Here is a 14,188-nt window from a genome sequence, read left to right as displayed (position 1 = left end):
TGCCTGCCTCTGGCAGCAGCGATCTTGTCAGCCCTTCCATGTATTCAAAGCTTGTTTGCCCTTGCTCATTTACCTCAGTGTGCCAATAGCTTCCTTAGTCATCCTTATGGCTCTCCATGTTAGTGGCAATCAAGCATGTGGAAGCTAGGTATACATATACTTGCCGTCTTGCAGTTTCAGCTTTGGTGAAGGACATATTGATATATATATATATATATATCAGTCATCTGCCTGAGTGAATCATAAGCATGTGTTTCCTGTCTACATGCAAAAAATAAATGCATGTTTGTGTAACTTCATGAGTGGATGACTGTGTACTTCATGTCTAAATGCACCTATGTTGTGATGTCATGATGACGTGGTTGATTTCTCGATTTGCGGTCAGGCGACTTGTTTGATTGGTGACATTGCCATATCCTCAATATCATTGATTGGGTATGGTTTGAATGTCTGTCTGAGAGATTAACATTTATCTGTGATACATTGACGATGTTGATGAAGAGTCTAAAAGGGATGTGCATCTGTCATTTCTCTGTCTTCGGGCTGAGAGTCATGTGGGGGTCATGAGGGCCATACTCTTAGCTCGTCTTCTCTGTGGTTCTGCATCGGCTGGAGAAAATCAAGAGCCAAAACCAATGACCCTATCATGGAGATTTGTGTAATAGAAAAGATGAATGGCACTTGATTATGAATAGTGAGCTGGTCGCTATGTTATTGTGAAGCTAAACTGGAGCCAAGAAGCAGCGGGGCACTATCGCCCTGTAAATTAGGCTTGGTACTATACACCTATGGCTGTGTTTGACCCAAGGAGCGGTTGGGAAGTATCCCAAAGACTGTGCCAAGGCAAGGGATCTTGAGGGAGACCAGTAGTCTTGACCTTCTTGACATCTTTTGTTTAGTCTGTCCAGGAATCCTTTGTTTATTTGTATATAAACTCGTATTCCCCATATGTGTTTATCCCAGACCATTCCTGAAGATAGTAAAACCTGTTGAAAAAAATGGTTTCCCTTGTTCTGTCGACTTGCCATACCAGTCTTTTTCATTGTCTGGTAAATCACACGAGTGTGCTAAATGATAAGAAACTGCTATTAAATGCTTCAACTTCACCTGACTTACTCGGACCGTGGTATTGATTTGTATTGATCTGACCTTCGAAGTCTGATTGAATGACAAATCTAAAAAGGATGTTGCCTGGGGATAGAACAACAAGCATTACTGAAGTGCGTGGAAAAGGCTAGCTGTTCTATAATCCACAAAGCATGCCTAAATGTGAGTACTTTTAAAACAAAAGCCTTGCATTCATAACAATAAATATTCAAAGATTTGCTTTTATTTTCTTTCTTCCAGGTAACGGTTGGTGTTTATGATCCATGCACTTTATCCTTGTACCCAGGGTGGCCATTACGGAATTTGTTGGTTCTGGCAGCGTTTAAAAGGTATTTTGTTTTATCTCTCTAAGGAAAAGTGTTTTTTGCAATTTTTGAGAAAATGTGCTTTAGAGTCCTTTTTACTGGTAACAAATGTCCCATGTTAATTATATAAAGGGTTGACAAAAGTATTGTCATATACATCCTTGATACTGATAATATGCAGAGTTCGTCACATGTCAATTGCATCTCAGAGTTGGTCTGGATAACCTTTTATTCCAACCTATTTTTTAAGAACTTGATGGATACGGTAATCACCATAAGTGGGACTCCTTGGTGTTTGAATTTGGACTTTGCCGACCTGTTTAACTCCTTTGTTAGTTTGGATTATTAGGTGTTGCTTGCAACACCTACAAGCCAAAGCTATTGCATCGGAGTACAGATGGGGAGGAATAACATATGAGGAGGGACACAGCGTCTGGAGGTGTTGTTCGGTTATGTGCCCGCCCATGGCCATGCTAATCCCTTTGTTTGGCCATTCCCACCCATTCCTGCCTCTGCCCGCCCAAAACACCTCCTCATGGGCACTCTGTGAGCTCACTTTAATCAAGCCTTACCATCAGGCTTTGCATTCAAAGTGCCTTCCAGTGTTGTATCAAAGCAGTCTTCTGGGATTTCATGACTTAACTTCGGTTGTAAACAAGCTACTGATGTAATAAAAAAATGTCTTACCAGGCCTCCCTTCAGCCACACGATTTATAAACACTACCCTTCACGGAGGTCGTGTTAAAAACGAGCCTTGACAAAGCCACATAAGTCCCTTTTAAAACAAGCATTGCCAAAGCCAACATTGTTGTCTTGTGCATAAGTTTGAAGCTTTTGCCAGGCACTGCTATTAGATGCCCAGGTACTCGCACCATATTGCACCTGCTACCAACAATGGGCAGTTAATACCACTACAGCTGAGCCTGGTAAGTGCATTTCATTTGCCTACACAAAATCCCAAACTGTTGGCATTGCCAATGCGGGCTTCTTTTAATTGTTACTCTGATATAAAGTCACCTCCTCAACAGTGCCCTCACAGGCAATGTAAAGCACTGTAAATTGTTCTACCCATCTCACTGGTTCCACTTTATCTGATAAAACTAGTGGGGAGTTTAAATTGTTGCAACTGCCATCCAATATGTTTTCTGGTTACTGGATAAAGAAGCCTCTTCTAATCTTAACCATGTTTACTCATCAATCTTTGCTTCCTATCTCTGATTGCCTTTGTGTACCTTAATCCAGCTCTGATTATTTCTGATGGTATCCTATTTTGGTCCTTCAGCGGTTTCAGAAGGGACTGTTTTGCGGTTCTTCTCTTGCTATCAAACCAAGATTTGTTCGTATTGATATTTCTAGCTAACCATTGTTGGACTCTAAATGCTTAAGTAGCTCTTGCCATTATATTACCCCTTTTCTGCCACCGAGGGGTGAGGCTTTGTCTGCTCACTTTCTTCACTTCCAGATTGCATCCGCAGCAGTGAAGCCTGCAACGCTTAAGGGTGCAGCTGTTTGAGTGGCCAAAGGATCTGTTGATACCTCGGAGGGGTAAAGTGGGCGTGGCTGTTTGGGCCTGGAGGGCCTGCAATCGCTAAATCACCTCGTGCCCCCAGACCAGGTCCCAGAATGTGCCATACTGGACTTCTGATGAGGTATCTCTAAATGCGAGCGGGTGCCTTGGAAAGTAGAGAACCTTTGAACCATCAAGAATGTGTGCAGCTGCTGCTTTCCGAAGCGGAGCCATATCCTTCGTCCTGCCCAATTAATCAATCAGCTACTTCTTCACTCTCCGATTACCTCTTTGAGGACAACTGTAGGAAGTTAATAAGTTGACAAGCTGATAAATCTTGGACATTTCTCTGAGCATCCAGAGCAACTCAATAGCGGGCCAAACCTTGAAGTATTTTTGAAGAATGTGAACCTGCCTGAGGTCTGTTGGCCAACACACCCACTTACATTGGGGTACTGAGTTGTGAGAGGGGGTAGGAGGCAGATTTCGGACAGTTCTCTGAAGCCAGTCGTGCTTGACCCTCTCTAACACTTAAAACTCTTGTGTGACAGAGACCGCAGTCAGATAATTTACCCCAAGTACTTTCCCGGGCTACCAATAACCTTTACCTTGCTGAGGGGCAGTGGAGTCTTGCGGGGGTGGGGTGTGGACTTGGGGCAATCCTCCAAAGCCAGTTGGATGTTCCCCTCTTAGGATCGCCAGTGTTTGCGGAACAGTGGAGTTCCCTGCATTACAGAATTATTGTCTCGAAGGGGGAGGCCATTAGAGCAGACATCTTTTCTTTTTTTTGCTTGTGTTTTTAATTTTGCCTGGTGCCCTGTCTCCACCTACACTGTTAACTCGTCTGGAATAGTATTGCGTTGTATTAATTGATTTGTTTTAAATGGAATTCTTAATGATTTGTATCACCTCAGCTTTTACGCTTTTAAATATTTCTAAATATGTTTACATTTTCTCTACACTTTATACTACTCACCAAGCCCACACAGGCTGTTTTGATAACTAGAGGTACCTATCGCTTGGCACCAGACCCTTCAACATTGCTATTTCTCACTGAGCTCTCGCCCTCCAGTGATGGGTAAACGCAAAGCAACAGACCACCATGGAGGGTGTGGAGGCATGGGGAAGAAAACCCCCCAATCCCTGGATATTCCTGTAGGGAATCTCAGCCAGTGCAAATCGACGGCAGAAGGCAGACCTAAGAAGAAAGTTTTGGGGGAAACCTGGGAATAGGGCATGGCACACTAGAACTTTTCCTAAAAAAGGCTGTGTGTTTTAGAAGCACAAATATCACAAGCTGAAACATTTGTTGTCAGAGGGGACATTTTGGAAGCAGGCCCCTTGGCTCTGGAGGAGATTCTGGATCAGGCGGTCTACGACAAGGTGTCTGATTCCAATACAAGCTCTGCTAATTAGACCTGGCTGGGAAGACTCAGGGGGAAGAAGTACTTCCACAACAGTACTTTTAGATAATAAGGTACATGCAATTGGAAGGGCAGCCATGAGTGACGGGCACACTCTGACATAGGACCCTTCCTTCTGGACTTCTTTTATAAACCCCCTCAACTTTCTTAATCTTCCTGCCTCTACTCTTCGACCTATACAACATATCCAGAACAGGACATCAAGACTTGTCCTTGGCCTCAAGCCCCAGGGATCGTATCTCTCCAGTTCTGAAATCTCTTCACTGGCTCCTGTGGCTGCAAGGATCAACTTCAAGAGCCCCTGAATTGTCCACAAGGCTTTCTGGGACCTGGCACTGCTCTACCTCCAACTTTCTCTTCCAAAACATCTTCCTTCTCAAGCGCTCCGCTCAGTGCCTTAAGTGGCACTAGAAATCGAGCCGGGGCCCATCGAGGGGGCGTGGCCTAACAACGGGGTCTTGATGGGCCGTTAGGCCACGCCCCCTTGACGAGCCCCGGCTCAATGGGCTACTGGCACCCCTGCCAGGCAGCCTTTTGTAGAGATTAGCACCCTCTCCCCCCTATGGGGGAGAGGGTGCTGATCTCTGCATTTATTTTGTATAGGCTTGCCTGGCAGGGGACAGCGCCTCGCCGATTCAGCCTTAATGGTGGTGCTGCCCCTCGCCAGCTGGGGAGGTGCAGCGTCACCATTAAGGCTGAAAGGGTGAGGCCACTGGAAGCAGAGGCCTTTTTCCTAAAGACTGAAACTCCCGCGAATCCGCGGGAGCTTCAGTATTTAGAAAGAAAGCCCTCTGCTTCCAGCGGCCTCACGTTTCTCCATAATGGTGGCGCCGGCCCACGTGCATCCCTTGATTAAAGGGATGCCTCGCAGGTGCGGCGCCACCATTATAGCTGAAAGGCATTTTTTTCTGAAGCCTGAAGCTCTCGCACATGAGCGAGAGCTTCAGGCTGTAGAAAAAAAATGCTTTTTCGTGTAGTGGCCGGGGTTTCCCGGGGAGATTAGTGGGCCCCGGCAGGGCCCCGCCTCAAAACGAAATTTCGGAGCCTGCCGGGGCCCAGCCCCGGCAGGCCCCGGCCCACTTAAAGCCCTGGCTCCGCTCATCCACCTCCAAATCTTTGAGGGTCAGTCGCTTCTCCAAGCAGAGATTTGGGGGCAGATTTATCTCCTCGGCTGGGGCCTCCCTCTGGAACAGACTCCCTACTTCACTCAAACGTGAGCAGAACCACCTCTGGTTCCGGAAGCAACTGAAGACCTTCCTTTTCGCTCCTGCTTTCTCTCTTCGTCTCCCCTGCTGATGCACCTGACTGCTCCGCACACTGGTCACCCTCTGAACTCGGGCCCCGGCTCCTCGATGTCCAGTTGCCCTCGCACTGCCTCTGGGCTCTGCAGCACTTAAGCGTCTGTATCTACAAGCGTACAGTCCCTTCTCTCTGCACATATCTTCCTACTCGAGCTCTTCGCTCCTCCACCTCCAGCTCCTTGATGGTCAGTCACTTCTCCAAGCAACGAGTTGGGTCCAATCTCTCTCTTCGGCTGGCGCCTCCCTGCCTCTCTGAAACTTGAGCACAACCATCTACGGTTCTGGAAGCATCTCAAGACCTTCCTCTTTGCTTCTGCCTTCTCTCTTCCTCTTCCCTGCTGATCTCCTGTGTGATTCTGCACTGGTCACCTGGCTACCCTCTGAACTTTGGGCTTAGGTCCCTCGCCGCCCAGTTGCACACCCACACTGCCTCCTGGCAACCCTTGCACTTGGGTCTGTATCTGCCACCCTACAGTCCCTTTACCTGAATTTATCAGACACTTGTTGTCTACACTTAAACCTTAACTTAACTCACCACGACCAAAAAGAGGAAGAGCTGCACTGCCACGGGTCCCAACTCGACTCCTGTACGGAAAACAACACAGACACACATGATAAGGGAGTACAGGACAAGGACATGGAGGCCCTGTCCCTCCAATGCATTTCCAGCATCCTAGGGAGTGCTTGGGAAGCTCTGGAGGATTTTAGTATTATTGACTGTAGTGACAGTGTTCATAAGCCGCTTCAGTTGCAATAAAAAATTAGAGGTATTGTTGTAATGCTATAGTGCACGCAGTCCCGGTTCGGAACTCGGGGAATGCGAAGCAGGTTATTAAATGGGATCAGATATTGATGAGTGAGCGAAAAACAGCTTTTTCGAAGGGATTGTGTCCTCCAACGTATTCCACATCTATGACAGGTAATGTCCACAGCTGTGCTGCTTTGTAAAATTCTCGGCAGAGGGCATCCTGCATCGATGGCGTCAATCCGTTGTCCCTCGAGGGCCTCCTTCGAGGGTCGACGTCACCAGATGTTATATATAGGGCGCACGGCGCCCATAGCCTCAGTTCCGTTATTTCCGAAAGCGTGTTTCATTCGGAATCTCGGCACGCTCGATTCTTCTCTTCGAAAGCAATATCTTCGTCTTCTACTACCCCAAAGTCGGGCTTTAAAAAATGTCAGGACTGCGGTTCTAAGATGTCCATCATGGACCTGCACTACATATGTCTCTGGTGCCTAGGCGAAAGCCACGCCACCGACGACTGCGAGGATTACCAGTCCCTGACGTCTAAGGCCTTGCGGGAACGTAAGAAGAAATTGAAGGTAAGTAGGGTGTCTAAGCCCCATAAATCGAAGTCCGCTGGGCTTTCAACCGATGACTCAATGGGCGACTCTCCGCGTAGGCGAAAATCCAGGGGGTCTCGGTCTAGGAGTGGTTCCCGCCATTCCTCTGCCTCGTCGAGGCATTCTAGGAAGCACCGTCACCGGTCGCCTTCCCAGTCCTCGTCAGAGGTGGACTCCGCCAGACGGTTGACTTGTACCACCAAGTCTTCGTCGCCGGTCGAATGGGAATCATTCCACCGGCAGATGTTAGCGATTTTCGAACAAAAGGCACAGTTCCGTCCGCGCCTTCGAAAGAAGACTGCAAGGAACGGGCTCGGTCCACCACTCGCACGCCTTCGGGCTCGGGCGGTCGGCACGATCATTGGGAGCCGTCAAGGTCCCATTTAGACAAGGGAGATCGCCATCGCCATAGCCATGCCAGATCCAGGTACCGGTCCTCGAAGCCATTGAGACCGTTGGAACCTGGGAAGCCTTCGAAGAAGGCGTCAATGCCATTGGCGCTGTGTCCGTCGAGGGGCTTTCTCGAGGCTCCGCCCTCGAAGAAGTTGTCAACGGCGTCGGCGCCTCGGTCGATGTCGACGCTGATTCCCTTGACGCCGTTTGTGGAGGATTTGCCGGAGGTGCCGCTGAGGGCTGTGGAACCTCAGAAGAAGGATCTCGGCAAGTCTGTGAGGCCTGTTTCTGAGCCCTATTCTATTTCTCCTCCTATATTGGAGTTTTTACAACCTTTACAAGATATTTCAGAGGTTGAGGAACTGTCTGATGAGGAAATGGTTGTGCCTCCGGATGTCCCTGATGATCTTTTGTCTGGACATAGTCAGATGGAGGAACTCCGTCAGTCATTGCATGACGCTAGTGGCCTCCGGAGGTGGAGTTTGGCCGACCTGAGCCTGGGGCGAATGCAGATTCCTCCTATCGGCGTCTCATGTCAAGGGTGACAGAATACTTGGGGTGGTCTGCTCCACCAGTTGATTTTGCACAGGATGATTTGACGGACATCCTGGATCAAGGTCCACCAACTGACCCGGTGTTGCCGTTTCACATTGCTTTGCAAAGAAGGGCGGCGGCAGCTTGGACTGCTCCGGAGAGTCTACCGGCAGTTAATAAGTTGCTTCTGAAAAAATACCGCCCATTCAGTGGGGACCCCTGCTACTTATTAACGCACCCTACTCCGGAGAGTTTGGTGGTGCAGGCGGCTACGGCTTCCTCTAAGCAGGCTGCGTACCCTAGCATCCCTCCTGATAGGAACGATAAGCGCTTTGATGGTTGGGCGAGGAAGGTATTTTCCGCTGGGGGTATGGCATTGACGGCGGCCAACTCCACTTGTGCCTTAGCGAGATTCACTCACACTCTATGGAACTGCACGTCTTTGGCGGCCGAGCATATTCCCAAAGGGGAGGAAAGGGATGGTTTTCTAGCGCTAGTGCAAGACGGCAAGGATGCCATGTGCGAGTCAGTTCAGTCGGGTTTGGACATGGCAGACTGTGTTAGCCAGTCCATGGCTGTGAGTACCGTGATACGCAGGTTTGCATGGTTGCGGAAGTCAGGGTTTGCTCCTGATGTGCAATCCCGTCTTCTGAACATGCCCTTTGATGGTGTTCATCTGTTTGGCAGCAAGGCTGACGAGAGCCTGTTAGGCAGAATCCTGTGCAGTTCCCTTAGGGAGCACTACAGAAGATTAGGACTACAGGTGAGAGCAATAAATCCACTTTGGTATCAGTCTGTCCAACAAAGATTTAGTTGGTTGCTGTGGCTGAGCAGTCAGACTTATCTCAAGAGATGAGCAGTATTCAGGGTTTACACAATAGGCCTTCAGTACTCTGGAACAAGGAAACACTGACCAAAGCTTTGTATTAAAAAGGAATATATATTTATTTTATACGCTTCTAGTAAAACACATTTATCACAGTTCTTAAGCAAGTTAAATTCAGTCAAAGAAAGTATACACAACTCCCTAGTTAAATTGTAGACAAGTTTGAGCAAGAGTGAAAACTGAGCAAAACAGCACAGGGGAAACCAAACACAAATGTCACTCTAGCAATTTCTTACAAGGGAGGAAAAACACAAGTCATATAGAAATATCTTCTTACAGGCCCCAGCAACACTTCCCATGAGTTTGTGAACCAGTTTAGTCAAGGCAGTACATCAGTATAGCAAATACTTAAATGAAAACTGAGCAAAATGGCACTTCACAAGGTTTAAACGTGGGAAGAAAGGGGTGTTTATAAGAAGTAGCTGCACCAACACAGTTCTAGTTGAGAAGCAATCTAGTGAAGGCAGTTCTAACAAATTTAGCCAGAGTCATTGGTACAGGGCAAGGGCCCAGGAGCAAAATGTTCTTGTAGCTGCAGTCAAGTCTTTGGTTTTGAAAAGGTGGATGCAGAAGGTGAAAGACGATGTTAAGAGAGAGGGGCGGCCAACCCAACAGGTAGCTAAAGGATTTAAAACACCTTTAGCTCTGCAACGCAGAAAGGGCAGCCTGGCGGAACAATGTACCTTTAAAATGAAGAATTTCCTCCTGCAGTGGCGGTGGTTCCTGGTAGTTGCTGCAGTTCGGGGGATCCAGCAGAGGAAGAGAGGCTCTCGTCATGGAGGAAGGTTCGAGTTACTGCACTACCCAGGGATGAAACCAGCCGCGGTGCTGCCCGACGAATAAAAGATACGCTCCTTTAAATCGCGGTCCGGGTGGACGGTGCCTGGCTATCCGGTCTCCAAGTACAGGGTATTGGCGATTCGACCAGGGCAGGTCCAGGAAGGCGATTGACAAACTGGTTGGCCCCACCAGCTCAAGGGACGAAGGCTCTTTTAGATGAAGGTCTTCTCTCGTGTGGAGAAAAGTGGTGAGACGTTGCAGCAGGGTTTCACCGGTGGTTCAGTCGTTGGAGATGTCTTTGGCTTCTCTCCTCTTTGGCTTCTTAGTTCCAGTGGCGACGTCTTGCTCTTCCAGTACTCAGGACCCTGCTTTTATGCAAAAAGTTCCCCATTCATACAGCCTGGCTCTCTCTCACACAGTGGCGTGGTCATCTTGGCGGGAGACCCTCCAGCCTATCGGGGTAGAGTGCGACATGGGTTGCTGAGCCAACCCTGTCCAGGGCTCCTACTCCCCCTCCCACACAATGGCCCCACCCCAGACTCAGTGGCGCCGAAAGGAGGGCTTCTTGGCAGAAGCCCGCCAAAAGGACGAACAAAGGATCCCCGACCTGGGTTAGGAATTTAGAGAAAGACACGAGAAAGAAGTTATATTAAAGTTCTGGCAAATAAAACCTACCGGAGTAAAGTTAATATTAACATGCACCGGCGGTATGTTAGAGGCTGTCAGAAAATGTGGTAGCCTCGAACAATTGGAAAATCCCATAGGAAAATATTTGCGGTCGAAGATATTTACGGTAGTAACCACTGCCACCAGCCAGAAACTTTTTAGGGACGGACTGTACGGTACCCTCTTGAAAATGAACATAAGGGAAAAACTATTAACCCTTCCCAGTACCTCCATAGTAAGATGGGTTGTACTAGTTTAGTTCACAAAAATCAACTAGTAAAGTCAATGGGGACTTTACATGCCCTGGGAGACAGTAGTCAGTCCCAGGGTATGGAGTCTATGTTTGGGGGTCGCTACGACACCCCTGTGTCACTGCACGGAGGGGGCTGTGTAACACATGTGAATAAAGATGGTTCCAATGGAGGTGAGGGAAACCCCATAGACATTAAACACAAAAATAGCCTAGAACACACATAGCAAAAATGTCTGAGTGGGAAAAAGAGTCTCACTCTTAGCAGGAGAAAAAACAAACCCTTCAAATCCAGCAAAGCTGCTGGGGGACTCTGTAGGTAAGAGAAATTAGCCATAGAATGAGAATTCTCCCTAACAGAGCCTTGAGAGGTTGCAGACCTGCAAAGCTGCAGCGAAGTCTTTGTGCGCTGCAGTACGTCACCCTCTGCCTTTTCGTCCTAGGGACAGCAATGGAGGAGAGGTTCCTTTAGGTACTACTCTTCCTTTGGTAGATCGAGAGGAGCAGCCAGTCAAAGCGGCCACCGTAGGAGTACCCGGGGTGGAAAGCAAGGTACTCTGGGTGCCAAAGCTTCTCGGGCAGTTGCCTCTTTGCCCTCAGGCACTGCCACAGTCTCGTCCGCTCAGTCACGAGGCCATGTCCCATGGTTCGCCGGTTGGGGGCAGACTTGCGCAGCATCTTGGAGAATGGCGGGCCATTACTTCAGATGTGTGGGTTGTGGAGATCATAGCCCATGGCTACTGTCTTCCCTTCCGGCAGAGGCCTCACGACAGTCCACCGGGGAAGCTCTCTTTGAAGAGTCCAGATCCGCTCCTTGCGCAGGAATTCCTATCCCTGCTGGAGAAAGGTGCCTTAGAACTGGTGCCTGTAGCGGAGAGGAACAAGGGATGGTAGTCCCCTTATTTTTTGATCCCGAAAATAGATGGGGGTGGGGGGAATGAGACCCATCATGGACTTGCGTTGGTTGAACAAGCTCTTCAGGAAGGACAAGTTCAAGATGGTAACTCTTTCTCAAGTCCTCCAGGCCCTTCAACTTCAGGATTGGTTGGTGTATCTGGACCTCAAGGATGCTTACTTTCATGTACCGATTCATCCAAAGTACAGGAAGCACCTGAGGTTCGCGGTTGGTGAATCGCATTTTCAGTTTTGGGTCCTGCGGTTCGGATTGACCTCCCCCCGAGGGTCTTGACCAAGCTGATGGTGGTGGTGGCAGTGTATCTCAGGAAAGGGGGGATTCATGTCTACCCCTCCCTGGATGATTGGTTGATCAGTCTGTCCGTCACCTGCCACTCCCTTCACAAGCTGGGCTTCTCCTTCAATTTAAACAAGTCCCATTTGACACCTACCCGGCGGCTCCAGTACATCGGAGCAGTGCTCGACACATCCCTGGGGCAGTGTTCGCCTCCCCAGGTGAGGGCTCACCACATTCTGCAGATGGTGGACAAGTTTCAACATGCCCAGAGTCTCCCGGCATTCGAATTCTTGAGGTTGCTCGGCCTCATGGCATCCTGCATCTTCCTGGTGCCAGAGGCCAGGCTGCAGATGAGATCTCTGCAGTGGGCTCTCAAGATGCAGTGGTTGCAGTTCTCCGGCAGGATGTCGGATTCCGTTCAGATTCCGACCTCGGTCGCCCTGGATCTTCTATGGTGGGCCGACAAAGGCAATCTGATGAAGGGAGCACCATTTTGGCAACCATGGGCAGTGGTGACGATCGTGACGGACGCATCCCTCACAGGTTGGGGAGCTCATGCCAACGAGTTGACAGCCAGCGGATGTTGGTCTCAATCTGTTAGAGCTGAGGGCCGTCGGGCTAGCCCTGAAGGCTTTGCTGCCGTCTGTGCAGGGGAAGAATGTCCTGATTATGACGGACAATGCAGTGGCCATGCACTACCTCAACAAAAAAGCGGGGGCAGGGTCACTCCTGTTGTGCACGGAGGCGATGCAGCTCTGGTTCTGGGTCATCCAGCAGGAAATTTCGATCTCAGAAGTTCATCTGGCCGGAGACGAAAACGCGGTGGCGGACGCTCTGAGCAGGCAGAGCACGGTATATCACGAGTGGGAGCTGGTCGTGGGAAGTTCTTTTGGAGACCTTCGGCCTTTGGGGAACCCCACAAGTGGATCTCTTTGCCACCTGTGTCAACCGGAAGTGCGAAAGATTCTGCTCGTGGGAATTTCCTCCAAGAGGAGCCTTAGGGGACATGTTTGTAGTGGAGTGGTCCTTCCCACTGCTGTACACATTTCCTCTAGTCCCCGTCATTCCGCAAGTGTTGCGGAGGTTACAGAGCTTCGGTACCCGAATGATCCTCATTGCTCCGGCATGGGCCAGGAGAGCGTGGTACCCGGACATTCTAGACATGTCCATCTGCCCTCCACGACGTCTTCCCTACCGAGATGATCAGCTCTCACGGGAGGGGGTTCGGGTTCTCCATCCAGAGGTTGAGTCTCTCAGCCTTCATGCTTGGTATCTGAAAGGTTGAGGTATAATGATTGGGAACTCCCCGAAGACGTGATGGAGGTGTTGCTTTCGGCCAGAAGGCCCGCAACGAAATCTCTGTACCGTTGCCATTGGAGAAGGTTCTGTGACTGGTGCAGGTACAGAATGTGGATCCTTTCCAATGTTCCATTCCCTTGGTTTTGTCTTTTCTGCTTTCTTTAGCCCACAATGGCCTGCAAGTGGGTACCATTAGGGGTTACCTGGCGGCACTGTCCATATTTAAGCGCTCGTCTGTGGAATGTTCTTATTTTAAGATCCCTTTGATTTCTCAGTTTCTAAAAGGGCTAATTAATGTGTTTCCATCGTTGCCTTTCCAGGTGCCGGGATGGGATTTGAATTCGGTTTTAAAGTTCCTAATGGGAGCTCCGTTTGAGCCCTTACATTATTGTCCGTTTTGACTGTTGTCCTTTAAAACTGTATTTTTAGTTGGTTACTTCCGCACGCAGAGTGAGTGAGTTGCAGGCACTTTCCTCCAAGCCACCCTTTACTGTGTTCCATAAGGGTTAGTCCTTCTTTTCTTCCGAAGGTTGTGTCGGAATTCCATTTGAGCCAGAAGGTGAGTCTTCTGGCGTTTTATCCTCCTCCACATCCTGTTAAGGAAGAGGAGAGGCTCCATAGGTTGGATGCTAGAAGAGCTTTGAGTTTCTATTTCTCACGGATGTCCCGGGTCAGAGTGGACGATCAGGTCTTTGTTGGTTATGCTGGAAGGCGCTTGGGTCAGGCTGTTTCCAAATAGACCTTGTCTAGATGGATCATTTTGACGATCTCTGAGTGTTATCGTTTGGCGGGAAAGGACCCTCCAGTAAGCTTACGGGCTCACTCTACTAGGGATGTGGCTGCCTCCAGTGCTCTACAGAGGGGTGTTCTGATTCACAATATTTGCGAAGCAGCCACATGGGCCTCTGTCCATACTTTTGTGAGACACTATTCCTTGGACTCCATCCATGGACAGGATTTGGCCTTTGGTAAGGCAGTCCTTTATTCAGCAATTTGATTGGGCATTCTAAAATTCTAAATTGTAAATTCTTTTCCCACCGCCATAAGTTGGTACTGCTTTGGGAGTCTGTCATAGATGTGGAATACGTCGGAGGACACAATCCCCTCGAAGAACAATTTACGTACCATATCTGGTAACGTTCTTTCGATGGGATGTTCCCCCGACGTATTCCACATCGCCCTCCCAGCCTGCCCCTCTAC

General features: G+C 49.1%; 1 protein-coding gene across 5 annotated transcripts in view; it reads left to right on the top strand.

Moving 5' to 3' along the window:
- The window catches only part of ATG7 (autophagy related 7), a 2,414,869-nt gene that overhangs the window by 503,358 nt on the left and 1,897,323 nt on the right, over nucleotides 1-14,188 (top strand). For all 5 annotated transcript variants that reach the window (XM_069643921.1, XM_069643925.1, XM_069643922.1 and 2 more), the window contains one exon: nucleotides 1,348-1,436. In XM_069643921.1, coding sequence (XP_069500022.1) covers nucleotides 1,348-1,436 — 89 coding nt within the window. The remainder of the gene's footprint in view (nucleotides 1-1,347; nucleotides 1,437-14,188) is intronic.

This window comes from Ambystoma mexicanum, chromosome 2p (assembly GCF_040938575.1).
Source record: "Ambystoma mexicanum isolate Mex_15411 chromosome 2p, UKY_AmexF1_1, whole genome shotgun sequence".
Lineage (NCBI taxonomy): Eukaryota > Metazoa > Chordata > Amphibia > Caudata > Ambystomatidae > Ambystoma > Ambystoma mexicanum.
Note: the sequence above shows the minus strand (reverse complement) of the source record. Positions and strands in the feature narration are given on the sequence as shown.